Below are 26,439 nucleotides of genomic sequence, written 5' to 3'. Positions count from 1 at the left end.
TAACAGATTTGCAAACCAACATCTGTTTTGGGGCATTACTATCAACTGCTATTTTCTATAGTGTCTTCTTCATCCTAAAGAGAAATTATGCTGGTTTTATATGTTCAACCATTTTGTGTTCTGAAAGTGAATTAAGACTCTCAATGAAATTAAAGTCAACTAAGACTCTTACCAAATCCCAAATTTTATTATCGCTAAGTAAAAGGGAAACTCAGAAATAATCCCAACAAAATAAAAATAAAATAAAGTGAAATAAAAACACAAAACACACCAAAAGGATCAAGACCAAGGCAAAAATCCCAAACTAAGGGAAATGAAGCAGGACAGGAAAAATGTGTTATTTTTTTTTCATCTTCTGTGTCAGACTTCCTTTCCCCGATTTGTTCCTGGAACTTTTTCTGGGTCAAGTAGCTCCATTGAGACTGTGGTTACAAATGGAGCAGCTGGTAAGCAGAATAATAACTAATAAATCTTATCTTGACATAATTGATGAGCTTGTTATAGAAACATGTAATAATTGATGATATTAATTCAATAACCTAAGATGTAAGTATAAGCAGTCACCCTGACTTGTGCTTCATAAGAAACAAAAGAATTAGTCAGCCATTTAATTACTGTGCTTTCCAAAAGGGGAGCCTCCTTTGTTCTATATGAGGGGGCTTTGGGTTCCTCTCCCTCCACCCTGTTCTAGAAACAGTACAACGAAATGATGGAAATGTATGCAATTTTCTTTGTTTAGAACAATTAACTATTACCTGCCAGGCTCCCAGAAGCAGGCCAGATGTGTGAGATCTGATTCTGATAAATGAAGTAGAGTACCTCACCCTCTATGTTCCGTGCTAGTCCAACATCGGCTATGGACACAGCAACTGGGAAATGTCCAGCACTGCCATTCAGAATCCGGCACTTGATCTCATTTTCTTGTGAAACAAAAGAAAAACATGATAAAACAAATGTTTTTGTAAGATAAAATTACTGAAAGTTTACATTTGCAAATATAAATAGCTTCATTTTTTATCCCAAGAAATATATCTGAGGAAAACTACTCATATACGAATGGGGCGAAAGTTTTTACAAACTATCTGATGTTATGACTCAGACACTGTTAGAAAAAGGTAGGTGAAATAATAATAAAAGCAAAGTGAACAATTTACTCCTGATTTCTACTGTGGCCCCCCAAAAGTGGGAGGGGATTATTGTACTAGTAATTTTAAAATCCTAATCTGGAAAATCATTTATATCAATAATTCTAAAATTGTTGGTCCAATATGTGATTTATGTTAAGTAAAATATCAGGTTTCATCAAGAAAGGTGATCAAAAACTAAATGAAAATCTATCCTTCACACTTCATTCAGAACAATATATGCACATTTGTAATACAGATGCATTACTGACTTAGATCTCAAGAATGCATAGAGTAACTGAATTAAAAACAAATTATATGAAAGATACATTTGCTTATATAATCCCATTAAAATTAAGGAAAACACCTAGGATTAATTATGAAAGGTAATATTTAGGGAAATACACAATCATGGCTCTCACTTTTTCAAGAGTAAAAAATGTGAATAATCTTGAAATTTTATGTTAACGGATAGAGATTTTGTTGGACTCGAACTCAGAGAGGATGACCATGTCTCTTTGCTGCATTATTAATGTGACACTGTCAAAGCATGGGCACCATCGAATACCAGAGTGGCATCTCTTATATTTTTGTGTCCCAGGGACACACCAAAAAAAGCTTTTTTTTTTTTTTTTTTTTTTTTAATTTGAGAGAGTTTGTGCACTTATGTGCATGTGAGTAGGGGAGGGTCAGAGGAAAAGAGAGAGAGAGAGAAAGAGAGAGAGATTGAGAGACAGAATCCTAAGCAGACTCCACGCTCAGCACAGGGCCCAACATGTGGCTCCCACGACCCTGGGTTCGTGACCTGAGCCAAAATCAAAAGTTAGACGCTCAACTGACTTAGCCGCCCAGGCACCTCAAGAAGGAAAGCTTTTATATAATCACTTTATAAGGGAAAAAGAACAAAAATCAACAGTTAAGGGATAAAACACACTGTCCAACACTGAAAGAACTAGTTTGTGGTCATAACCAAAGATTAAAAAGATAATGCATTTGGGGTGCCTGGGTGTGTTGGTTAAGCGTCCAACTTCAGCTCAGGTCATATCTTGTGGTTCCTGGGTTTGAGCCCCACATTGGGCTCTGTGTTGACAACTCAGAGCCTGGAGCCTGCTTCAGATTCTGCTTCGGCCTCCCTCTCTCTCTGCTCCTCCCCTGCTCACACTCTGTCTCTCTCTCAAAAATAAATAAACATTTAAAAATTAAAAAAAAAACCATAATGCATTTATCCAGAGAAGTTTGCCAATTTCATGTCCCCAGAGGTACTCTACAGAAGGACTATTTTAATACTGCTCTTTGACTCTACTTTCTCTTATGAGAAAAACAATTAAATGTAATAATAATAATTTTACAAAGGACCTACCATCCACAGAAAGAAGAGAGCAACCCACTGGTCCAACAGAGACCAATACAGCTGAACTGGGGGAAAATCCAGAGCCTACTATGGTTAGAATTGTGCTTTCTTCAAAGGATCCTGAAAATGATCAATTTAAATAACAATATGAAAAAGAAAAAACCAAAGAATCTGTTGTTATGAAGTCAAATGTTTTGCAGAGACAAATAAGCCTATTTTCATCTAAAGGCTATAAACAATAAGCTGGTAAATAAGCAGGGAAAACAGACACATATTTACCAATGGTAAATTTTTTCCCATTGAATTGCTCTATATTTGTTCATGTTTTAAATCTGTGTTGACAGAGATTAGCAGTAGAATATCTGTCTGAAGTATGGAATGATATAAGGAAAATTATCGTTATGACAAATTAAACAGGCATTCCTATATGATAACTTATCGTATGACAGAACTGCCATCACAAATTCATGAGAAAAAAGATGAACTGCACAATACTTGTGGGCACTTTCCACTTGTGATAAAATAAGCTTCCTCTGTCTGGGGTAATATGCATCCTCAAGTGGCTGAGATATTCCCAGGGTACACCCTCTGTCTCAGCATTTTACTCATAACTGTTATTTCCATTCATTCTTAAGAGTGTCCAACTATAGATGCTGGAGAAGATGTGGAGAAACGGGAACCCTCTTGCACTGTTGGTGGGAATGCAAACTGGTACAGCCGCTCTGGAAAACAGTGTGGAGGTTCCTAAAAAAACTTAAAAATAGACCGACCCTATGACTGTTAGGAATTTACCCAAGGGATACAGGAGTACTGATGCATAGGGGCACTTGTACCCCAATGTTTATAGCAGCACTCTCAACAATAGCCAAATTATGGAAAGAGCCTAAATGTCCATCAACTGATGAATGGATAAAGAAATTGTGGTTTATATACACAATGGAGTACTGCATGGCAATGAGAAAGAATGAAATATGGCCCTTTGTAGCAACGTGGATGAAACTGGAGACTGTGATGCTAAGTGAAATAAGCCATACAGAGAAAGACAGATACCATAGGTTTTCACTCTTATGTGGATCCTGAGAAATTTAACAGAAACTCATGGGGGAGGGGAAGGAAAAAGAAAAAGAGGTTAGAGTGGGAGAGAGCCAAAGCATAAGAGACTCTTAAAAACTGAGAACAAACTGAGGGTTGATGGGGGGTGGGTGATGGGTATTGAAGAGGGCATCTTTTGGGATGAGCACTGGGTGTTGTATGGAAACCAATTTGACAATAAACTTCACATATTATAAAAAAAAAGCGTGTCCAGATTTGGGCGATAAGTGGTATAGTCACCCTACTTATATAACATCACATACAAGATGGATTCCACATGGATTTTAAGAGCTAAGAATGAAAAATGTCAACCTCTTGAATTTTAGAAGAAAACATAATCAAACATCTTAACTTTAATGTACAGATGGTTTTCTTAAATAACATTGAAAAGTCATGGTTAACCATAAAGAAAAAGATAAATAAACTGGAATAAATCAGTGATTTGACTGTTCCCATAAACAAGATACTAAAACAACGTGCAGGTGACATACTGGGAGAAGATGTGCTAGAGGATCAGTAAATATAATATAAAATACACAGCTACAAGTCAGTAGAAAAAAGACAATCTGATAAATAAAGGATGTTAACAAGCAATGTGCAGAAGAAATACTCTAAATGTTCAAGAACCAATAAGAAGATTCTTACATGCATTACTCATCAGAGAAAAGACAAATTAAAACAATGATGAGACAATTTCTTTCACCCATCAGATTGACCAGAATTAGGAGGCTGATAATCTAAGTATTGACATCGATGTGAGGAATACAGTGCTCTCACACATGCTGGAAGTACAGGCATGTTGGAGAGAAATTTGGCCATCTAATAAGCTGAATACACACATACTCAATTATTATCCAGCAATTCTATCTCTGGGCATGTACCCTAAATAAGCTCTAGCATGTACACCTTAGGAGATTTGTACAACAAAGCTCAATGCAATTATATGTAAAAACAAAAGTTTGTAAACAATCTAGATGTCCATCAACAGAGACAAAAATAAGTTGGTATAGTCATGAAGTATTTTTAAATGACAAATTAGCTATGCATAAAAACATATATATATTTCTCAAAAGGAATGCTGAATGACAAAAATCAGATGCAAATAATATTTACAGCGTAATTTCTCTGATGTTTACATTTTAACATCTCTTTCACAAGCTTAAAAACACTAAAATTACCTTATGTGTGTGTGTTCTTTACAAAAGGTATTAACAATGGCATGGAAGAATACACACAAAATTAATTATTGTGACTGCCTCTGGGGAGATCTTTAGGAACTAGAACCGGAGATTGTGTTTCAAGAGGACTTTAGCTGTTCCTATAAAATTTTCTTTCTTAAATTGATAATTGGAAGTAAATATGACAAACTGTTAACTGCATTAATTTTCAGTGAAGAGAAGATAGGTGTTTTTTACAGCATTATTTATACTTATCTTTTCATTATTTTAAAATTTATCAAAATATGGCAAAAAAGCAATTTAGATTGTTAATTATCTTGAGTAAGAAACAGTTTTTTTCAGGAAGTACATATAAAAGTGGAAATTCGTTATAAGATACAAGAATAGATGTAAAAATATAAATATCAAGGGACCACAACCAAATTAAAGTTCATCAAATTTTTATACTTGATAGTTTTGATCCCATGTAACATGGATTATCCCAAAGTAATATCATTACTGTAAAGAAGTCTGAAGAACATATTCTTTCAACACAAAGATGAGTTATTTTTTAAATTTTCTTTCTTTTTTTTTTTTTTTGGTGATATATAATTAGCAGATGAATTTTCCTACTAGCTACCAAGATTAAATCTGTGATTATATCATCTGAGTTTAGCATTCTGACTGAAAAGAAAAGCCACTCCTTGCAATCTTTAGCCCCTGCTGTTTACTTTCGTGCTGGGGAGTTCAGACACAAAGAGTAATCACGTTTTTAAAGTAATTACATAATACGAAGATATGGTACAATGTGTCATCCAAGACTGAGTTCTTGGCAATGTGTTTTCCTCTAATTCTCAAGTCTAGGACCTAATTATTTTCTTTTACTCAACAGCAGCTGTCTCATTACCAGCTTTTTAGTACTAAATCTCCTAAAAGTGGTCTCATCTGACGAAAGATTCCTGTTAATACCCTAGCAAGCAGAATTTCACAAAAATGCCTCGTCAGAGTGAAATTTTAGAGACCCGACTCTAACGTGGTGAAACTAGAGAAGTAGACTGGCGAGTCCAACTTCAAGTGTGATTTGTTTCTCAAAAGTAAGTAATTAATGCTCTTTCCACAGCTTTCTGATAGATTTTTTTTAAAACTATGTAGCAATGTCTGCATGCCTGAGGTGGTGAAACCAGTATATTTAAAAATCATTATTAGTTTACACTTTTGCTACTCGTCTTCCACACTCTACTCCAAGTTAAAAAGCGGGAGATTACCTTGAGATGGGTTTATGGCCCGGACTACTGGAGTCGCCATGAAATCCCACGTAAACCCACAGTCACCTGAACACTTAGATGGACCTCCGTTGACATAGACTTCAACCTTCAAATAATGAAACACAGAAACAGAGAACGGGTAGCACAGCTATGGAGAATATACGTAAGATATAAACAAATGATGGGGTTTTGTTTGTTTGCTTGTTTGTTTTCAAAGATTAGTCTATTTATACTCTCTGCTTTGACCATTCATTCAACACATGTGCCTCGTATGCAAAGGCACAGTTCTAAGTGTTAAAATGCATTAAGACACATTAAACACAACATCCCTGCTGTCACTCAATTTATATTCTAGTGGGGGTTGGGGGGAGACAGAGAGTCACACTATAAATTTTTTTTTAAGTAAATGCAAGGTGCCTGGGTGGCTAAGTCAGTTAAGTGTCTGACTTTTGATTTCAGCTCAGGTCATGATCTACTGGTTTGTGCAATGGAGCCCCCACATTGGGCTCTGCGCTGACAGCACAGAGCCTGCCTGGGATTCTCCCTCCCTCTTTCTCTGCCCCTCCTGTGCCTGTGCACACATACATGTGCTTTCCCTTCTCAGTCTCTCTCTCTCTCAAAATAAATAAATAAGCATAAAGAAAAAGAAGTAAGTGCATATTATGCCCTAGCAGTGATTAGTGCTATGAAGGACAATAAAGGATGCTCTTGTGAAAGTCACCTACATTCATTACATATTAATTTCCTCATCATTAAAGTAGGAATGCTAATAATTACTTCACAGAATAACTAAAGATTAAATTAAAAAGCATATTTTCAAATTCTAACAGGTAGTAGTCAAGCTTAGAAATCCACACTTTTATCATAAGGAAGGTAATTTTCCCAAAAGTCATAATAATATTATTGAGTTAATATTCAGATGAAAATAAAGACATCATTCCTGCTGTTTCAACAGGTCTTTAATGTATTACAAACTTGGTACATATTTAAAATTATGTTACAGGTCATGAGAAAAGTTTCAGAAATACCTGTGGCTGTTGGTTGGGTGTACGAAGTAGGTCTCCAAGTATGCGCCGTCTGAATAAGCCACCATCTTTTATCTTCGTAACTGTCATATTAGCTTTTTCTCCAATAATATTGGAATCATTAATCTATTTTTACACAAAATTATTTTACTAGAAAGGCTATGATAAATATGACTGTACTAGTTTTTTTTTAATTAAGCAAGGTTGAAAGTGAATAAAAGTCAAAAATGAAAAAAAATCATTCAAAAAAGCACTTTAGTCACATTTTTTGAAAAAGGAGACTCTTCCAAAGTGAACATAATCTACCCCCCCCCCCAAAAAGGGCTAACATGATTGCATTATAATATATTACATCAATTACAAGTTGAACTGAATGACTAAAATCAACCTGAATTGTTAGAATAAAGCATGTCTAAGGAAAATCAATTTACTAAATTTTATTTTCTCAAAATGTTCTATGATTGTCCTAAATGTGACCATTCTGATAAATGATTTTTGAATAGTTGAATGAGTTATACCTCTTTCCACCTGAGAGTCAACTTTTCCCCTTCAGCATTTTTCACCCCTGATTATCCTGGTTTTTCATCCATTTGTGGAATTATATTTTTTGCCAATGATAAAAATGAATAAAATAAAATCAATATATACAACTTGGTTATTTCAAAATCCCTCTGCCAATATGCCAGCCTTCTCATATATACAGTGGCTAGCAAAGAGACAGGAGTCTCCACGCTGGGCCCTGTGTGTGCTAAAGTGGTGATAAGAAGCAGAAGTGATGAGCAAGCAGGGAAGGACTGGTCAGAAAAGAGACAAGGGGGTAAATGCACAGACATCAGCAGAGATACCAAGAGGAAGACCAGTCACTAGAGCCACTCAGCTACAGAATCTGCTAATTCTAGTTCCAGACCATGTGTTTTCTTAAATTACCTCCATATCTTTATGAATGTTACTATTCTGCACACCCATAGTCTATGTAAGGTACATCATATGTTACATTTATATACGGGTACGGGTGTTTTTTTTTTTTTCTTGGTCTCCTCTTTCCCCTCTCTCCTCATTTTTTTTTCTTTTCTCAAAATGGTCCCATAAGTAGATTTCTGTATTTTCTTCCACCTTCTGTCATGGACACCTTTCCAGGTGAATACACGTGGGTCTACACTATATATGGCTTCATGGTATTCAGGCTAATGTTGTGTCATTTTAACAACCATTCTTCTCTTGATGGGGCCAGGTTGCTAGGTTTTTACTATTACAAATACTATCACAGTGACTACTTTTGTGCCTACATCATTTCATATTTGTGTTATTATTTCAGTATTATACAGTTACATAGCTGAGATTGCTAAATCAGAAGGTATCTACATTCAGATTCTACTAAATAATCCCCTAAAATGATCATACGAATCAACTTTCTCGCCAATAGTGCACGAGAGAGACCGTTTCCTCCCTCACACTCTTACTATCACTCAAAAGCATCATCTTTTTAATGTTTTTGACAGTCTGAGCCCCCAGACTCCTCTAGATTCCTCTCCTTCACATACTCTGGGTCCAACTCCTCTCCTCTGACCCCCTTCACACTCTAACTAAGCAAAGGTAATTAGATAACAGCTTACCACAGGAACTACCTGGGGGTACACAGGATAACCTATAAGCCCTGCCTGGGCTCCTCCTGCCCCTATCAAGGGTCTTCTAACACATATCCCTGGTCTCTTTCCAGAGGGGACAGCAAATAAAGTACCAACAGCAATTCTCCATGAAAGAGAACATCGAATCAACTTAACTTAGAACAATCTTCCCTCAATTTCTCTTTTTTTAATGTTTAGTCTATAGTTTGCATTTTTTAAATATAGACAGTCTCCAATTCTTTAAAAAAAATGAGGCAAGGTGCAATAAGCCAGCAACACATGGAAAATAAACAAACAAACAAAAGCCAAGCCAGAGGAGGGAACCTGTAGAAGATTCTGCCTTCCATGTGTGCTTCTCCACTGGATGTTCCATGAGTATCCAGCACACGTTCCCTCCCGTGTTACTGAGACTCGTCCCACTTCTTCCACACTCTGGAGAGCAAACTGTAAATCTGCAGCCGACACAGTGGCGGGAAGGCCTGCATTCAACAGAGGGACAGCAAATAGCAGGGGTCAAAAATTCACAAACCGATTTCACCCTTAAAATCCATGAAGTATGTGCTACATATTGTAAGCCAACTGTCCTCCTCCAATATAGTAAAAATGAAATTTGTGTCTTATTTAGGCCAAGAATTTATGAACCTCTTGGAAGCGAAAATTACATGAGTGATGTACCTCAGATGATAGCTCTGGCTCAAAAACTTTTATTTTTGATTACTGATTAACTTTATAGAGAACCTATAAGCTGGGGACATAAAAGAAAAACAAACTTTTGGGAATGTAACCTGGTATATCTGGTGAGGCAATAAAGAAAAAGTGAAAATATAATTTGTTCTGGATAATTTAGCTTTATGTCACTAACATAATCTCAAGGATATAAATTATGTAGGGAAATCATATTAGAAAGAAATACACCAAAATTGTTATTATGGCTGCCTAGATTGGCATTGTCCAACCGTTCTGAACTTTTGTCATATACCTTTGAGAATGTGTCCATAAGCTTGAATGTCAAAGCTGCCACTTACAGGTGGAGACGCGGCTTGAATTCTCTGAATACGAATCTTTGACTCCCCTGGCCAATTATTTCCTCTGTAAACAGACTCATTCTCTGTCTCATTTGTGATTATCTAATTTCCAAAATAAATATTGATAAAATGATTAAACATAACAACAGCTAACATGATTTCTATTTCACCATCGTACAATCCTGTGACATGACATAAATGAGCCTCAGGTATTCAGGATTCCTCAGAACATTAAGGAGAGTCACATAAATCAACCCAGGCCATACCTACAAAGCTGCAATAATGAGGCCAAAGTCAACTCAGTCATCTGTGCAGCAATCAGCTGGAACCTTAGTAATACCTCATTAATTCAGAGTGTACCCTCCATCACTCAACGAACAAATATTTATTGAACAGGCATCCCATTCAAGGTACAGTGCTAATCACTGTGGGGAGGCAAAGAAACATAAGATGAAGTCTTTGCTATCAAAAAACTGAAAATCTCTTTGGAGAAATAACATATGGGGACTAGAAAACTAACAATATACTGAAGTATATAATCAGCACAGATTCTGATCCAGACTCAAGAAAAACCTGCCTAACGTTGAGTGCCAATCAATTGACAAAAGCAACACATGCTATAAAAATTCATACACAGTGATTGTACTAGTGAAAATGATAACATCCTCCTGCTTCAGATCCCTCACGGTTGTCTGTGAATCTTGTGGAATTTAAAACTTTAAGCCTCACTGCCCACAGAAAAGAGTAAACATAATTGCCAAAAGACATAAGTTCACAGCAGCTTTGTTCATAATAGCCCCAAACTGGAAATAAGACAAAAGCCCATCAACAGGATGGTTAAATTGTGGTATATTCACACCACGGAATACGGTAAAGCAATGACAAAGAATGAACTACAGCTACATGCAACACACAAATCTCATAATATCAAACAGAAGCAGCTAGATGCAAAAGAGCACATACTGGATTATTTATCAATACAAATAACATTTAACAGATGTGCACATTACTGCGTGTATCTTTCACTGGAATTTTTTTTAAAAAGGTCACAAACATATGTCCCCTATTCCTTAATTTGACTTTGACTGAATAACAAAAGCTAGAGGATACAATTACCAATTTTAATGAGGAATCTTGAAAAATGGGAGCTGATGTCACTGATTATTTAACAACACAAACCCCTGATACTACATTCTGTTGTGCAGCTAAGAGTAAACGACTGAAACATATTTACAAGAGATTTCATCTTGAAGATACTAAGATTACAACATTGCACCAGCATAGGGTAAAGCAACTTTTGTGGAATACTTAAGAGTTTTCCTGTATTTTTAATCACAGAATCAGACTATCATTAAGCAAAACACTCTTTGAGACTTTCACAAAAATATTTAATTACTATTTAACTCCAATCTAGAGCTTATTATACTTGTTTTTGATTCACTGTGGAAAATTATATTAATTCCTTGGATAGTTTTGGAGGACATTACATTTTAAAATACTTACATTTATAGTATTTAATACTGATCTTATTATAAATAACGCAAGCAGTACAAAAATTATTCAGGTCCTTTTGGAATTCTGGAAACCTATCTTTTTCCTCCCAGTACCAATTTTGATACAAGCAAAAAGTGGTGTTTCTAACAGAAACATTTAAGAACATATTGCAGAATTTCAAATTTTCTTTCAACAATCTCTGTTCAAAACTTTTACTGAAAGAGCCCACAGCATTTCCTTTTAAGTCAACAGAGAAAATTCTACTTAAATCTGTTTCTTAAGACAGTTTCCCCTTGTTTTTTCCCATAGACATATTTCTTAAAGACTTTCTTAATGCTTAAAGTGAATTTTCATGCTCAAGTCTAACAAGCCTCTGACTCTTCATTTATGCTTAGAATAAGCTTATCTTGTCCTATTAAAAGATATTCCATCTGAATGTCAGATGCTATATGCTTATCTTGTCCTATTAAAAGATATTCCATCTGAATGTCAGCCATTTGTAAAAATTTTTTAAAAAGGTTATTAGATCAAAGCTAATTTTCCATAAATTGAAAACAGTAAGCTGCAAAATTCTGAGCTTACCTGTGCAAAGCTCACAGCCATCATGGGTATATTATAACTGCAATTATATGAAGTCATGGTGACAGAATATTGGTTGGTAATACTTGATCCATTAATTTTGGTCTGATTCACCTGAAAGTTCTTTAAAAATATCCCTTTATTTGCTAATGCTGGAAGTCTTCTCTTTGGCATTTCTAAAGAACATGGAATAAATGGAAAATAAAATTTCATAGCTTCTGCTGCTAAAAAAGAAAATCATCAAATAATATCCATGTCATGGAATAGGAATAGCTGTTTAGAATCAAATTTTAGAAAGAAGATCTTAAGACAAGTAGTTTTTGGAGCTTGGCAAACTTTTACTTCTAGAATATAAAGCTTTAAAGTCTGTCAACATATGAGCTTTATCAGGTAAAAGAAAATATTTAAAAGCCACCAAACCCTGGGTTTCATGTAGCCTTCTGTGGGCCTGTTAGCTCTGCTCTGTCCTAGGTTCCTGAATGTAGTGCTAAGACGTGCACTCCATAAGGACAGGACTCGGGGTGTCTTGTCCACAGCAATTTCTTTAGTAGCTAGTACAGTGCCTGGTACATGGTAGGTGCTAAATGCATGCTATCTGTTGAACTACAACATCCATCTGAGCCCAAGTGAGCTGTCTTATATATGTGCTCCACTAATTAGAATGTAAATTCTGGTGAGAGCAGATTCAAAAGAAGTGACTCTAAAGTAGTACATTTAAGTTGACTTTTAACCTTGCACTTGAAAATAGTTCCAAAGGAAAGGATTTTAAAATTTCTCTGAAAAATGTGAGTAGTCACTGTTAAAGGTGACTGTTTAGAATTAGGTTGATTTTTTTAAAGATCACAGTTTAATTGTAATTATTTTATCATCACAGCTCATATGTAGGAGTCTACTGATATGACTATAAAACAATGCTTAGACTACCAGAAATAAATTTTTCATTTATAGTATTATTAATTATCACCATGATGTCCATGAAAATATTCAGTTTAATCCTACCAAACAGATGCCAATGTCAATAGCTGCCTTTTAGGAACACATATCTTTGTGATTAGTTTCTCAAAAATCAAACAAAGCAAAATGAAAATATTTGTCACAGTTTATATATATATAAACAGAATCCAGGACTAGAAAGACTAATTCTTGCCATAATGACAAAGTTTTCATTAAGAATACATTTATCCTTAGAATAAAAAATAATATTATTTAAATAATAATATTCAGATAAAAGAATGACTCAAATATTTAGAGATTAATGTTTCTATGTAAAGTAAACAATAATTCCCCTGGAAAGATTTTTCTACAAGATAGATTTAGAGGTTTTGAATCGATATGAAATGATACAACATACCATCCCACGCAGACACTGTAGATGTCTGTCCAATGTATACTGTGTCTACATAGAAAACCTGTGATTCTGATGCCTTCTGTAAACCAATCCTCTGAAGAGAAAAATTTGTCCCAGTGTATTTGGCTTGTATGAGGTCCAGAAGGTCTATGCAAGTGTAGGTCCAGCTGAAATATGGTTAATTAACGTAAACCAATACACTATAAAAAAGCACTAAATTCTTAAAGAGTAAAAGTGTTTTTTTTCCCACAAGAAGACCATTAAACGCACTTTATTAGCACAGAGGTGCAGCCATAACAAGAAACAGCAGACAGAAATTTGAACTGGTAGTAATAGACTTAATGTTGTATACTGTAAATATAGGTTTTCTTTTATTTGTAGCCTTGGCAATAGCCACAGGAAGGTGAAATATTCTGTAGCGATAGGTAAGGAAATTAAGGAGTATGTGCCTTGGTGTAGAGCAAGCATATAAATAAAAACAAGACACAAGAATAAAGTAAACTATTTTAGTAAAAAATGTCAAGGATAGAACAGTAAATTCAGTTCAATACCAAGAAGCCAAACTGGAACTTGTTATTACTCCCAAAAGAGCTCCCTAGAGTTGCACTGTCTCCTGATAGGAGACAAAAGTGGTAAGTGATTTACGTAAAGCACATTACCCCTTAAATGTGTAATTTAGATTCATATTTTGCACTTGATATTAACTGCATTGGAATTCTATGAGTTATAGTTAAGCAATTCAGCTATGAGAGTTTGCAACAAAGAGAAAAATATTGCCATCAAAATAACTAAACACAATTTAACAATAATCTTTATATCAGCTACTGCTGTAATTATTAACTGACTAGTTTGTTTGAGCACCTACTATTTTAATTTCCTTCATGGTTCCCAAACTCATCATGGGATCCACCTCAGTGCCTCAAAGCTTAGCTTAAACTAACATATTTTTAGAAAACTATATGTGGAACTACAGCAAGATAAAGTGCTCTTTAAATAAATATGAAAAAAAAAAACCGACTTAGGGTCTCAGTAGAATTCTACCCTAATTATATAATTCTAAAGTTTAAGAAACTACTACTTAGAAAATTTAGTATACTGGACAGGACCCTTTATCCGACAAAAAGAGACTACAAATGATATCAAAACTTAAGTGAACAGCACACTGTCTTTGTGGCTACATAACAGTGTTTTATTATTATTATTATTTCTTTAACATTTATTTATTTTTGAGACAGAGAGACAGAGCATGAGCGGGGGAGGGGCAAAGAGAGAGAAGGACACAGAATCCAAAGTGGGCTCCAGGCTCTGAGCTGACACTGGGCTTGAATTCACAACCTGTGAGATTACCTGAGCAGAAGTCTGACGCTTAACCGACTGAGCCATGCAGGCATCCCTAGAAAACAGTGTTTTCTAAAAGAAAATCATATTTCACTTTTCAGATTTTGAAACCTGATTTATAGCTACAAAAATCACTGTTTTGGAAAGGTTATACCATAATTCTTGGGGGGGCAATGGCACTTCTAACACTAACATTGTACTAAAAATAATCTAACTCTAACACATCTACTTGATGGTGGCCTGTCTAACCTAAATCAAAGCAAATTTAGAAATACACAATAGGAGCAGGGGAGTTTACTTTGCCTTGACTGGCAATAATTTTACCCAGTGAACCCTATTCCTCTGAAAATCATGACATTCTTGTTTAAAGCTATCATAGCATTTAGGGTAAAGGAAGCCCATCAGTCTTATCAAATGTATTTTACAGCAGATAAATTACAGGTTAAAAGGAAAGACCTATTTAGCAATATGGTGAGTGATGCTTTGACGAATATGAAAGAACCAAGATCTGTAAAATGTTCCAAAATCTCGTCACAGTGAATGAGTCAAACGCATGCAGGTGATGCTCACCAAAACTAAAATTGTCAATCTAATCTGTTCAATTCAGGCATGCAGGGAGTGTTTATAGCAAAATGTACCTGGAGAACACGTTTTCAAATAAAAAAGGTGTATATGTGCATGTGTATGTCTTCATTATGACTCTATTGTGTGTGAAATTTGTATGTGTGTTCTATGTGGAAATACAAAAGTGGATTGACACAAATTTCAGAAGATATAATAATAAAAACCAAACGTAATTATGCAGAACTAACTTGTGCTTGAGGGTGTGGCAATTATAGTCATTAGATAGCTTTCTTAGACATCTATCTTCTTCCCTTATATTTCTCTGCTTGCATTTCTATGTGTCTAAATTTTGGCAAACCAAGCATTAAAAAGTGTCTCTTCTCCATTAACTTTGAAATATTCATTGAAATATTTTATTTGCTCTGCTCACACCTAGAAAGCACCTTGTTTTCAGTGATCAAAGTTTAATGACAATATTGTGATAAAGGAGTCTCTTTCTACCTGCCTTCAGTAAGTGGGAACATTATTAGATTTAATAATACATGATTTAAATTATAAGGTTTACCATTGTTTTACCTTTCAAATGGTCATGGGTGATGATAACACTAGACCAATTCTTATATTCATAATCTATCTATTTATTTTTGCCACAATTATTTCTGTTAGGATGCTAATGTAGAGGGCATGAAAACGGCAGTCAGATCTATGCTGCACAGCATTTGTCAAAAACTAACAAAAAGTGGGCATCTGGGTGGCTCAGTCAGTTAAACGTCCAAATCTTGATTTTTGGCTCAAGTCATAACCTCATAGTTGTGACATTGACCCCTGTGTTAGGCTCCATGTTGGGTGTGGAGCCTGCTTAAGACTCTCTCTCTCCCTCTCTTTCTTTGCCCCTCTCCTGCTCGTGTGCATACATACTCTCTCTCAAAAACAAAACAAAAAAACCCAAACTAACAAAAAGTGGAAAAAAAATTTAAAAAGTTAACAAAGAGTGGGTTTGTTTTATGTTCAGGTTATACACTGTATTATAACTTCCATTTTACATTCACAGAATGTAACTTACTTGTTTCCATTAGTAAAGTTATAGGTAAATTGTATATCATTGCTTCTAGTAATCTTGCTTCTGTCTTGGTATTGGAATTTTAGAGCAATATAATTTGCCAGGAATCCTTTGTATGCTAAACATAACTACACAGAAAATTAAAAAAGAAATCAATAATAATATCTTAGCTTTAAGTTGTTTTATAGCAATTCAAGTTAACTCAACCTAATCCAGTAAATAAATATTGATAATTTTCCATACAAAATATTTCAGAACACAGAGACAGGGATAATTAATTTCAGCCAATTAGGTATAGAAGAATTGTGAAAGATTTTCTAGAAGAGGAAGTGGAGTTGAATGACCTTACAATTAAGGATTATTCCTTATTGTTTTCTTAGATATGGTTTCCTTAAAAAATGAAAATAATTCCCTCCCTTTAGTCATGTAGCAATGTAAAATTTAAATCCAGCTCTAAGTGAACTCTACAGTGGATGTAAAAGCCCAAACACACAAAGAGGAGATAAACACTGAAGTAGATTAATTGGGATGTGAATGCAGCTCAGCATTTAGAGGTAAAGATGCATGTCACTGTAAAATGGTAGTTAAATACCAATCTTAATGGTCTACAACATCTTAAGCATACCAAATATATTTAGAACTTAGAACTTGAGGATGTATATCAGAACTTGAGAATTTTAAAACCAGAGAAAGGGTAAACAAGACTATGACTGCTAATCTTAAATACCTATCCTAAAACTCCCATCTCTACTCATGCTTTCCCTTCACTTCTCCTTGACTGGATACCCAAGATCACTCTATGATGGCTATCCATTTTTGTTTCTTCTTAATAAATAAAATATATTGAGGAGATTATACATTTTTAATTGTTTTAATATTTAAATTCATGTGCAAGTAATTTTCTCTGAAATTATAAGATAAAGCAGAATACGTGTGCGTGATATTACATATTTTTTTCATTTTTTTTTTGAAAACCAACAGAAGAGGAAATCACAAGGCCCCAGAATGTGAACCACAGTACCTGTCTAATGTGACATGATTTCACATGACAAGCAGTTTTCCCTGTCTTATATTTCAGGAAATTTTATTATCAAGGTATTTTACAGATTAAATTAGCATATCATTTTGTTGAGTTCACCTGATTATAAGGAAATAATAAAATGTCTCCATATGGTAGTCTGTTTGGTTTAACATCTGTGGAGTCAAAGAGAACAGCTGGGTTTTTCAGGGAATAACGACCACAGTAAGCATCAGTTTCCGCTGTCTTCTGCCCTCTATTAATATGTTCCTACAGAAACAGTAATATTTCAAATGAAAACATGACTTATTGTCCTGCTTTATTCCCCCACATCTCCACACAATTTGTTCAAGTTCCAACTTGGATCCATTGCTTCCCACACCACTTTAACTTGAAATATTCTCTCTCTTCTTTGAAAGTCTAATGCTCTCATCCTGTATCACTCCTTTGGCTCCACAATCATATAATCCCTTGTACCTGTATTTGGCTATTTCCTAAATCTTATATTTCTCCTTATATCATGAACTCTTAGGGATATTTATTCATTCCTTCCACAAATATTTTTTTATAATTTTTTTCAAGTTAATTTATTTTGAGGGAGAAGAAGAGAGAGTGAGGGAGGGAGGTACAGAAAGAAAGGCAGGGACAGAGGATCTGAAGCAGGCTCTGTGCTGACAGCAGAGAGCCCAATGCAGGGCTCACACTCACAAACTCCCAAGATCACAACCTCAGTGGAAGTCGGATGCTCAACCGACTGAGCTACCCAGGAACCCCTCCACAAATATTCATTCAGTGTTCACTATGTGCCAGGCTATTGTTTGTTAATTTGTTTTTTGTTGAATCTTCAAGGTTCAAGTGGTGAAGAACACTATCCCCATATGGGATATTTCCTATCCCATGAAGTTTGGGACAAAGGAACTAAGGATTATAATACTGATGTTGAAGTATTATACATATATTATATAATTATGAGGTTGAAGAGAGGCCTCTAACTCACATATAAAGCATCAAGAAAGATAACTCAGAGGAAGCACTACATGAGTTGTCTTTAAAGATAAACAAGACTCATTTCAAAGGAAAGATGGACTAAGGAGCTTCAGGGAGAGGGTAAAATAAGTGAAATAAGCAGGGATGTAAGAAGATGGTGCTGGGAAATGCAAATAATCAAAGTAAGATAGAGCAAAGAATGTGTGCCAGCATGACGATGGGGAATGAAGAAAGGAAAGAACATAGTGTAAATTACTGTGCAATTCCCAAGGCTGCTAGCGCTACATTCAGGATAGGAGAACCCAAGTACATGCATGTTTATTAAATTAATTTGAAATGAGAGCCAATTAAATGGAAAGATTTTCCTTTTTTTTTCACTAATAAATCTGCTCATTTAAACAGATTTAAAGCATGTAATTTAAAGCATGTGATAAATATTTTTAAGGATTCATATTTATTTCTAAGGTATTGATCTGAACCAAATCACTAGCCTATATAGTCCTTATTCTTATGGTATTCATTTGGAAATGGTGAATATCTGGCTTCCTCGGATTTTCAAAATAAGAATTAGGAAGATAAGAGTATTCTGAAATTTTCTTTACTGTACATCAAAGAAAAGTTCTTATACCTCACCAAGAGAGAAATAAGGACAAGTATTTTACTAATTGACCAGAGGGTGATCTCAAAAATCAAGGGAAGCCCTACTACAAATTATATGCTCAGAAGCCAATGAGGAAACAGGATATACTCTGCGTCCAAGTAAAGAAAACAAGTAAAACACCCTATAGATCTTATATTGTCCATCATCTTTCTTACTTTCCCTTGATCGAGAAAATTCATATGTGGTGAATTTCACAAATGAATCACACTATAATGCAAGGAGATGATAAAGCAGACCTTACCAATAAATGTGTAACAAATTATTTTTGCAATTTGACAATAGGAATTAATGTTAGTCCAAAGAGAATCACAAGATTCCAAGCATTTATACGAATTCTTATTTGGTCAGTTTCACTGTTCATTTACATTCCATACCAGGTTAAAATCAGACTCATAATCTCTAAAGTATTTCACAACAAATCCTTCTTCAAAATTTGCAATTTGCGGTGGACACTTGGCAGTAACCATTTCTTCTACGGCTGCCTGAAACTAAATTAAAAATATGAGCTTTAGTAACTTCTTTTTCATGAAGAGTTAGAACATTTATACTAACTACTCATTCCACTAATTAGTTATAACTGAACATTTGCATAATTCCCATACTTCAGCCATCATTATGAGATCATTTCCTAAATAATTTTAAGTTAATATGTAATAATTTTAGTGTCTAGTGACTTTTTCAAGAGTTTTATTTTAGAATCACAATAGTTACATCCAATTGGGTAACATTACCTTACACCGTTGTTATGTAAGGTAGACGCACTTGTTTAGTAGTTTTTTTTAAAGAGGGCAATGAGGCAAACCTAAATGAATTAGCACTCAATTAAACAGGTTCCAAGTGAATAGTTTTCCCCATTAGCTCAAAATTAACTGGAAAAAACTATACACTGTATTCTGTTTTTCAAAATATGCAAATACAATATACAAAATACACAATGTGTTCTGTTTTTCAAAAGAAGAGATTCAGATACTATAAGACTGTATTGATGGTTATTTTAAAAATAATAAATGATCTTGGATTATATAGGAATTGGTACACATTTATTCACAAGTTTTCCTGTAATTTCCACATCTACTTCTCTTGCAAAGCACAGATATAATTAGCATTTAGAATTAAGGAGATAAAGTAAGATGTTAATCATCAAACAAATATTAACCTAAACTCATTGTGTAGATAGTTGTCAAAATTCAATAACTCCCAAGCAAACATTCTTTCTACAAAAACAGCTGCCCCACACAGAGATACAATAGATCCTGCTGGCACAGATCTAAGAACCCCCCCTTTCATCCCCTGTGTCTCTGTGATGTTTCCTCCCTTCTCCACTCTCTATGGGTTGGCTCCAACCCACCATGTCAAGTAAATGAGTGTATTACCGCTCCTTAAAGTGTGGGGTTTATTTTGTTTTCTTTTGTTTTACTAGAAAGGTGATATTTAAATAGCTTTCTATTTAACAAATTAGCTAAGAGCATACTTCAGCTTCTGATGACCATGGGGTCAGAGGCTTCGAAGTGATTCCATCCCAGTTTAGTGTGAATGTGTCCAAACTGGGTTTTCCTTTGATTTGTTCTGTAATATCCAGGGTGACATTGTTCCCTTCAATCATTTCATAACCAAGCAGATCAAAGTCTCCTGCGATGAAGTACCAAATAGGATTTGAAGATGTTAATAAAATACCAATATATCCATGAGTAACAAAATTGGTTTTATTGTATTATCACAAAAAAGGGGGGATGAATGGGGAAGATGTGGATCCTTGAATTTGAGCTAAAGATTAGCCATAGCAGAAACAGCAAAATAACAGATAAAGTGCTATTCATTTAAGGTTCAATATCCATGGCTTAAAATAAAGTGTTACGGGATAAACAAAAGGAGGTATTGGGACCATGAGGTAAAGATCAACGACCAGTGGGATATTCCAAAACTTCTTTTCGTTTTGTCCCAGTACCATTATCATAGTATAGAGGGCTAGGTTGGGATATTGCTATTTTCTTTAAACATGAATACAGTACAAAACTGAATTCCAGGAAATAGCCCGAGGCCTGGGAGGCCTGTTAATACAATCTCACTTTAAAAGAAATAAGGGCTTGTCCTCAGATTTATCGCTGCTTTGGGAAGATGCTTCACCATTGGAAGCCCACTGACCTCTGCTGGGTAGAGTCCTAGAACTTGATTTGGTACTTATGATTTTGGTGCTATATTTCTTAAGGCTGCTGAAGCTGTAAAATTTCTCTCTGAACTATAGATGTATTCCTCGGAGAACAAGGATCACCATATCTTCATTTATACAGCATTTTTGACAATCTAAACTTTGGGAAATTTTTAGAATTTCAATTCATGTTAAATGAAATTCTTTGCCCTCCATCCAACAAGCACATTAAACAATCTTATAAAATGAGAAATAAACAATGAATTGGAAAATAATTATTGCCCAAAGAAAAGTAAATACATACATATTCAGGGACCTATTTTTGAACTAGATAGCCCAAATACTAAATTTGGTCGTTAAACTTGACTTTAAGACTTGAAAATGCAAAACATTAATAGGAAGTTAATAGCTATTGCTTGAAAAGGACAGAGAGGTAAAAATAATTTTGGTAAATGCTGTCTTAAACACAGGTGAAATGTTTTCTTTCAGTTTTTGTTTTTGTATGGTTTTTTTTTCTTACTGTAGGAATTCTCAGGGATTTTATTATTCTAATGAGATATGTCAATCTTCAAGGAGAAGCTGGGGTATGCAGTTTCCCATGTGGATTTGACCACAGAATCCTTTCATCAGGCAAGATCTGGTTAGACTAGTGTCTCCCAAGACATGCTAACTACTTAAAGCTCATTTCCAGAATTCATATCTTTGCTAATTTTTTCTAAATATGAAGTAGCCTATTATACAGATAGTGCATTTATGGTATATATAGTGTTTCTCATGCATTGAAGCTGTACATTCCTTGAAGTAGGACTAAAATTTTAATTACAATAGAAAAAAATTGACCATTTATTTTCTATTTCTCCTAAAAGTGATCAAGGCTATGAATCCACTTCTTTCTCTGCCATTTTATGGAATTTTTACTTTTTTTTTACTTTTTTTAATTTTTTATTATATGAAATTTATTGTCAAATTAGTTTCCATACAACACCCAGTACTCATCCCAAAAGATGCCCTCTACAATGCCCATCACCTACCCTCCTCTCCCTCCCACCCCCCATCAACCCTCAGTTTGTTCTCGGTTTTTAAGAGTCTCTTATGCTTTGACTCTCTCTCCCAATCTAACCTCTTTTTTTTCTTTTTTTTCCTTCCCCTCCCCCATGGGTTTCTGTTAAGTTTCTCAGGATCTACATAAGAGTGAAAACATATGGTATCTGTTTTTCTCTGTATGGCTTATTTCACTTAGCATAACACTCTCCAGTTCCATCCACGTTGGTACAAAGGGCCATATTTCATTCTTTCTCATTGCCACGTAGTATGGAGTTTTTAATTTTTTCAGTGGAGCTTTAGAGAATATAAATTTGTTTCTTAGAGAAAAATTTACAGAAGTACAAAATGAGATACATGCTTACCTCTAGTTGATATAAACGTTACCATGTAAACATAGCTTTGGGAGTTTTGTGTTCTTATTACTTGAACTGTATCTGGTTTTATAGACCAGAGGTCATTTAAAGCTGATTGCAGTATGAAGTCAGAAGCATCACCAGGTACCAAGACTTGGATGAATTTAAAAAAAATAAAAATAAAAAGGCAAATGATTAGGGGCCTTAATTTAAAAAAAAAAAAGAAAAGAGTTGCAATCTTTCTGCACTAACCACAGCCAGCACTGATGTCTTATATTTGAATTTTTAAAGCACCCGTAGTCTGTATTATATATTATCATTTAATAAAATTGTGTTTTGAAAGTAATTCTAGTTCAAAAATAGTGACTACTTCATTGGATTGTAATTTCCTAAAGATCAGGATCATATTTTATTGTTTTAATATTCCCATGGTAATAAGCATTGTTATTACCATTGTTATTATTGTTATATAAGCTATTTGGAAAACAGTAATCACCCATTAATATTTACTTATTGAAACAATTAACAGAAATAGAAAACTTATATTTTCAGGTTTATTATAAAATATAGAGACGCAATATTTTTGTTAACAGATAAATTAGTATCTCATAGCTTTTTTTTTTGAGAAATTGGAATATTTACTTCTCTGTAATGATGAATTTAATTCTTATTATCTTAACTTATCCCTGTGAGTCACAGACACATAAAACCCTTCTATGCACTTAGATATACATTTATTGTGATCATTACAAAAGAAAATGATAGTATATACCAGGAAGTTGTTTTTACTGATACCATTTTTTATCCCAGTCCAAAGGTTTTTCTTCATAATACATTTTTAGCTTCTTTGTCTAGCACACTATTAAAACAATATTTTCCAGAAAGAACTAGACTAGACTAAATTTTTATAATTTCATCTATAAATGAAGAGAAATGAAATCTCCTTTATTATTTGCAACTTACCAGTTTTTTCCATGTTATAGATTAATCTATAATGGTAGTGGGAACATGAATTAGCTTCCACGCATGGGCTGGTTACTGTTATCTTTTGAACCTCACTCCTTGCAGTAGTTCTTTCCCAGTTTTCCAATGTTATAACCTATTTCCCAATTTAAAAAAAAAAACCTTCACTGTATAGAAAAGCACGTTTAAAAAGCATGATAGTCAATTATTCAATGCTTCTTTATTGCTCTATTTTACTGCAAATGATAAAATATTTTAAAGTTTCAGTCTTATCAAATGACAGCCTCTTTCATTTATAATACAGATACTCCTAACCACAAGTCAATAATTTTCCATGACTGCTTTCCCCTCAAGTAGTATCTTCCATAGTAAAATTAATAACCAAATAGAGCTATCTTGGAACGTTAACTTTCTACAAAGCAGATCTATCATCACAGCAAACCTGTATTTCCTGGACAATTGTCGACTGGGATCTGATAACTTGTTCTTCATTTACTGCATCTTCTGTTTGTTGCTCAGTATAGACATTTCTATACTGGTACAAGCCAACATCAACAAAGGCACTCAGTCTATACTCCTGCAGCAAGATTTCAATGTAATACCTGAAAAATATGAAATTTTTTCCAATGAATAAAATTTCAACACTATATAAAATACCTGCCTATTAAATGATTTATGTTGTAGTATCCCTGATTTTAAATATTAAACTTTCATGGCAGTTTTTTTAAAATAAAATGAATTATGTAGGGTATCTGCACTAGAGATACAGAGTTGTCCCCATTCGTGACTAATTCATTCAGTTTTGTCAATAGATATTTATTGAAAAAAGATACATTCCCCTCTCCTATCCTCAAGGAGCTTAAAACAAAATTACATTGTAGATTATAATGCAAACTCCCTGGCATAAAACACAGAAGGCATGCAGAGTTTAAATACTCTAATGTATATAAGAAAATAACAGGCAGACTTAGACATATCATGTTTTGTATCTTAGTGGTTAAATGTTGTCAGGGATGGAAGTTCCTTTCTAGTTCCTTGAATAATGACTCCAGTTAAAACTGTGGAAATAAAACACTGCTTCAGGAAACTATTACTGATTAGATTGATCATGGCCTCTCCAACAAGCTGGATCATCTAATTGCATGTCCAGGATAAGGCATTTGCTGACTGGCTGTTACAGGTGAGTGAAAAGTTACTGGTTACCTACTTAAATCTCAATCAATGTCACCATTGCTCCCATCTTTGGAGAGGCCAGCTGGGAGTTCCTCTAAATTGCCTCACATCATTTAACAGATACCCTTTTGTATATGAAGACTAAATATTCACAATTCATGAAAGACTCTGAATGAGGGACATTTATCACCTCTCATCTTTCTAGGATGATGAGGCTCTGGGTCATCCCCCTCATAGAACTGATACAGGAGGATTCCATCAGGCTCTTGGCTGCTCTGAGAATCTGTTTGCCAGCTCTACCAAATGAATGTGGGCAATACTAAGAAGTAGGGCTCAAAGAAGAACCATTAAATTCTGTACCCTGTTAGCAGCTTAAAAATATTAATTAGGCACTTTCTATGTATCACACACTAAACTGAGCACTTTATAGACATCATATTTAATCTTCACAAAATCCTGTAAAAAATATAATTCTCTTTGTTCATATGAATAACAGAGACTAAGAGAGTTTTAAAGATTAAAGGATTATTAAAAATTAGTAACTGATTCAAAGTAGAACAGGGTAATGAAAAAGAAATTCACTTAGAGATGGGGCTATATTATCTGAGTAGGATGAATTTGGCAAATGAGCAGCTACCTTTGGAAAGGTCTAGGGACCACTGTTCAATAAGCCAAGTACAGTGGCCTCAGTTTCAAAATTCACAGCCATCATTATAAGTATCAGTGTGTAAATTCCAAGCTGCCTTGCAGAAAGCAGACAGCAGATGTATTAGGGCTCACTTTCATGTAAGCTCTACGCTCCTGCCAAGCAGGTAAACTAAATGCACTTTCCACGGCCAAGGCAAAGCCTGAAAGTGTATTAACACTTAATAGCAGTAGGGATTAATTAGGTGTTCCGTTTACCCTGAATTGGCCCACTGATCCTGGTTAAAAAAGCAAGTGTTAAAGTACATAAAGAAGTGACAGTAGAAGGAGGAGGATAGAAAGAATGGAACGCTTTCCCCATGTCATTATTACTAAGATTTCAGTGAGAACACTGAGCGTAATTGCTTTCAGGTACCTTTAATCCCAATCCTCTCTGTCTAGTTCCAACAGATCTTCATGGTGCTGTCAATATCTGGAAGGATGGTGTGATAGAATGAAGGGGGAAAAAAACAACAATATCCTTCCATCTAGAAGTGAAGTCTATTTCTTCACCCCCCTTGAATCTAGATTTGGCCATTTGCTTTGGCCAATAGGATATTAGCAAAAGTGATACAAGCAGAGTCTTTAAAAAGATTATGTACAGTAGGAATTTCTTTCTTCACTGCTGGAAACCCATTCACAAATTTGACAAGCCTGGGGTAGCTCTTGGGAGGCAAGAGACCATGTGGAGTGGGACATCCCAAATATCTAAGTTCCAGCCATGCCAACTGAGGCTCCTGATATATAAGTGAGGCCATCCTAGGCCATCCATCACCAACTAGAGTAGACAGAACCAAAAGAACTGCCTGGCCAATCACAAAATTGAGTTGCTTAAATTACAAAATTGGGGGGGGGGGCGGGGTGGTATCTTATGCAGCAAAACCTAACACATACAAATGATAAATGGAAGATGATATCACGGAGTCTTTAGATCTCCGTGTAACTTAGCTCCTTTGAATTTATCATGTCTTTTACCTCTGCTTTCCAGGAATCCTGAATGCCTTTTTGAGTGGTATCTCATATTTGAATGAAACTCTCATTTTCTCCCTGGACTTGACCTTTCAGCACTAAGTGATATACTCCTTAAGGGTAGGGAGTAGATTTGAATATTTTTGTATTAAATTTCCTGGCCCAATATCTAAATCAGTGAATATTAAATATATGTTAGCTGTGTTAATAATTCATGTGGTTTTATGTTTCTTCTCTAGAAATATTCAAGAGCTCAGCTTAGATGGCTGAATTGACTGAAAGGTCCTAGTAAGAAACTAAGAACAGGATCAAGTAAATTTCACAAAATTATAATTTCTGCAACAGAAATATTTAGATTTCAAATTTCCCTGGTTAGATGAATGTCAATATTCTT

The 26,439-nt window shown here is 34.7% G+C and overlaps 1 protein-coding gene across 5 annotated transcripts in view; it reads right to left on the bottom strand.

The window, feature by feature from the left end:
• PKHD1L1 (PKHD1 like 1) overlaps positions 1 to 26,439 on the bottom strand; it is a 158,118-nt gene that overhangs the window by 98,353 nt on the left and 33,326 nt on the right. For all 5 annotated transcript variants that reach the window (XM_045049585.1, XM_023248273.2, XM_045049586.1 and 2 more), the window contains 15 exons: positions 23,662 to 23,821; positions 23,220 to 23,355; positions 22,266 to 22,409; positions 20,185 to 20,342; positions 19,088 to 19,201; positions 17,186 to 17,335; positions 16,051 to 16,175; positions 13,089 to 13,252; positions 11,741 to 11,913; positions 9,619 to 9,766; positions 8,964 to 9,118; positions 7,018 to 7,140; positions 5,990 to 6,095; positions 2,485 to 2,595; positions 756 to 920 (listed from right to left, as the gene is read on the bottom strand). In XM_045049585.1, coding sequence (XP_044905520.1) covers positions 756 to 920; positions 2,485 to 2,595; positions 5,990 to 6,095; positions 7,018 to 7,140; positions 8,964 to 9,118; positions 9,619 to 9,766; positions 11,741 to 11,913; positions 13,089 to 13,252; positions 16,051 to 16,175; positions 17,186 to 17,335; positions 19,088 to 19,201; positions 20,185 to 20,342; positions 22,266 to 22,409; positions 23,220 to 23,355; positions 23,662 to 23,821 — 2,132 coding nt within the window. The remainder of the gene's footprint in view (positions 1 to 755; positions 921 to 2,484; positions 2,596 to 5,989; positions 6,096 to 7,017; positions 7,141 to 8,963; positions 9,119 to 9,618; positions 9,767 to 11,740; positions 11,914 to 13,088; positions 13,253 to 16,050; positions 16,176 to 17,185; positions 17,336 to 19,087; positions 19,202 to 20,184; positions 20,343 to 22,265; positions 22,410 to 23,219; positions 23,356 to 23,661; positions 23,822 to 26,439) is intronic.

Source organism: Felis catus, chromosome F2 (genome assembly GCF_018350175.1).
Source record: "Felis catus isolate Fca126 chromosome F2, F.catus_Fca126_mat1.0, whole genome shotgun sequence".
NCBI lineage: Eukaryota > Metazoa > Chordata > Mammalia > Carnivora > Felidae > Felis > Felis catus.
The sequence above is the reverse complement of the archived record's forward strand: the minus strand, read 5'-3'. Positions and strand labels throughout refer to the sequence as shown.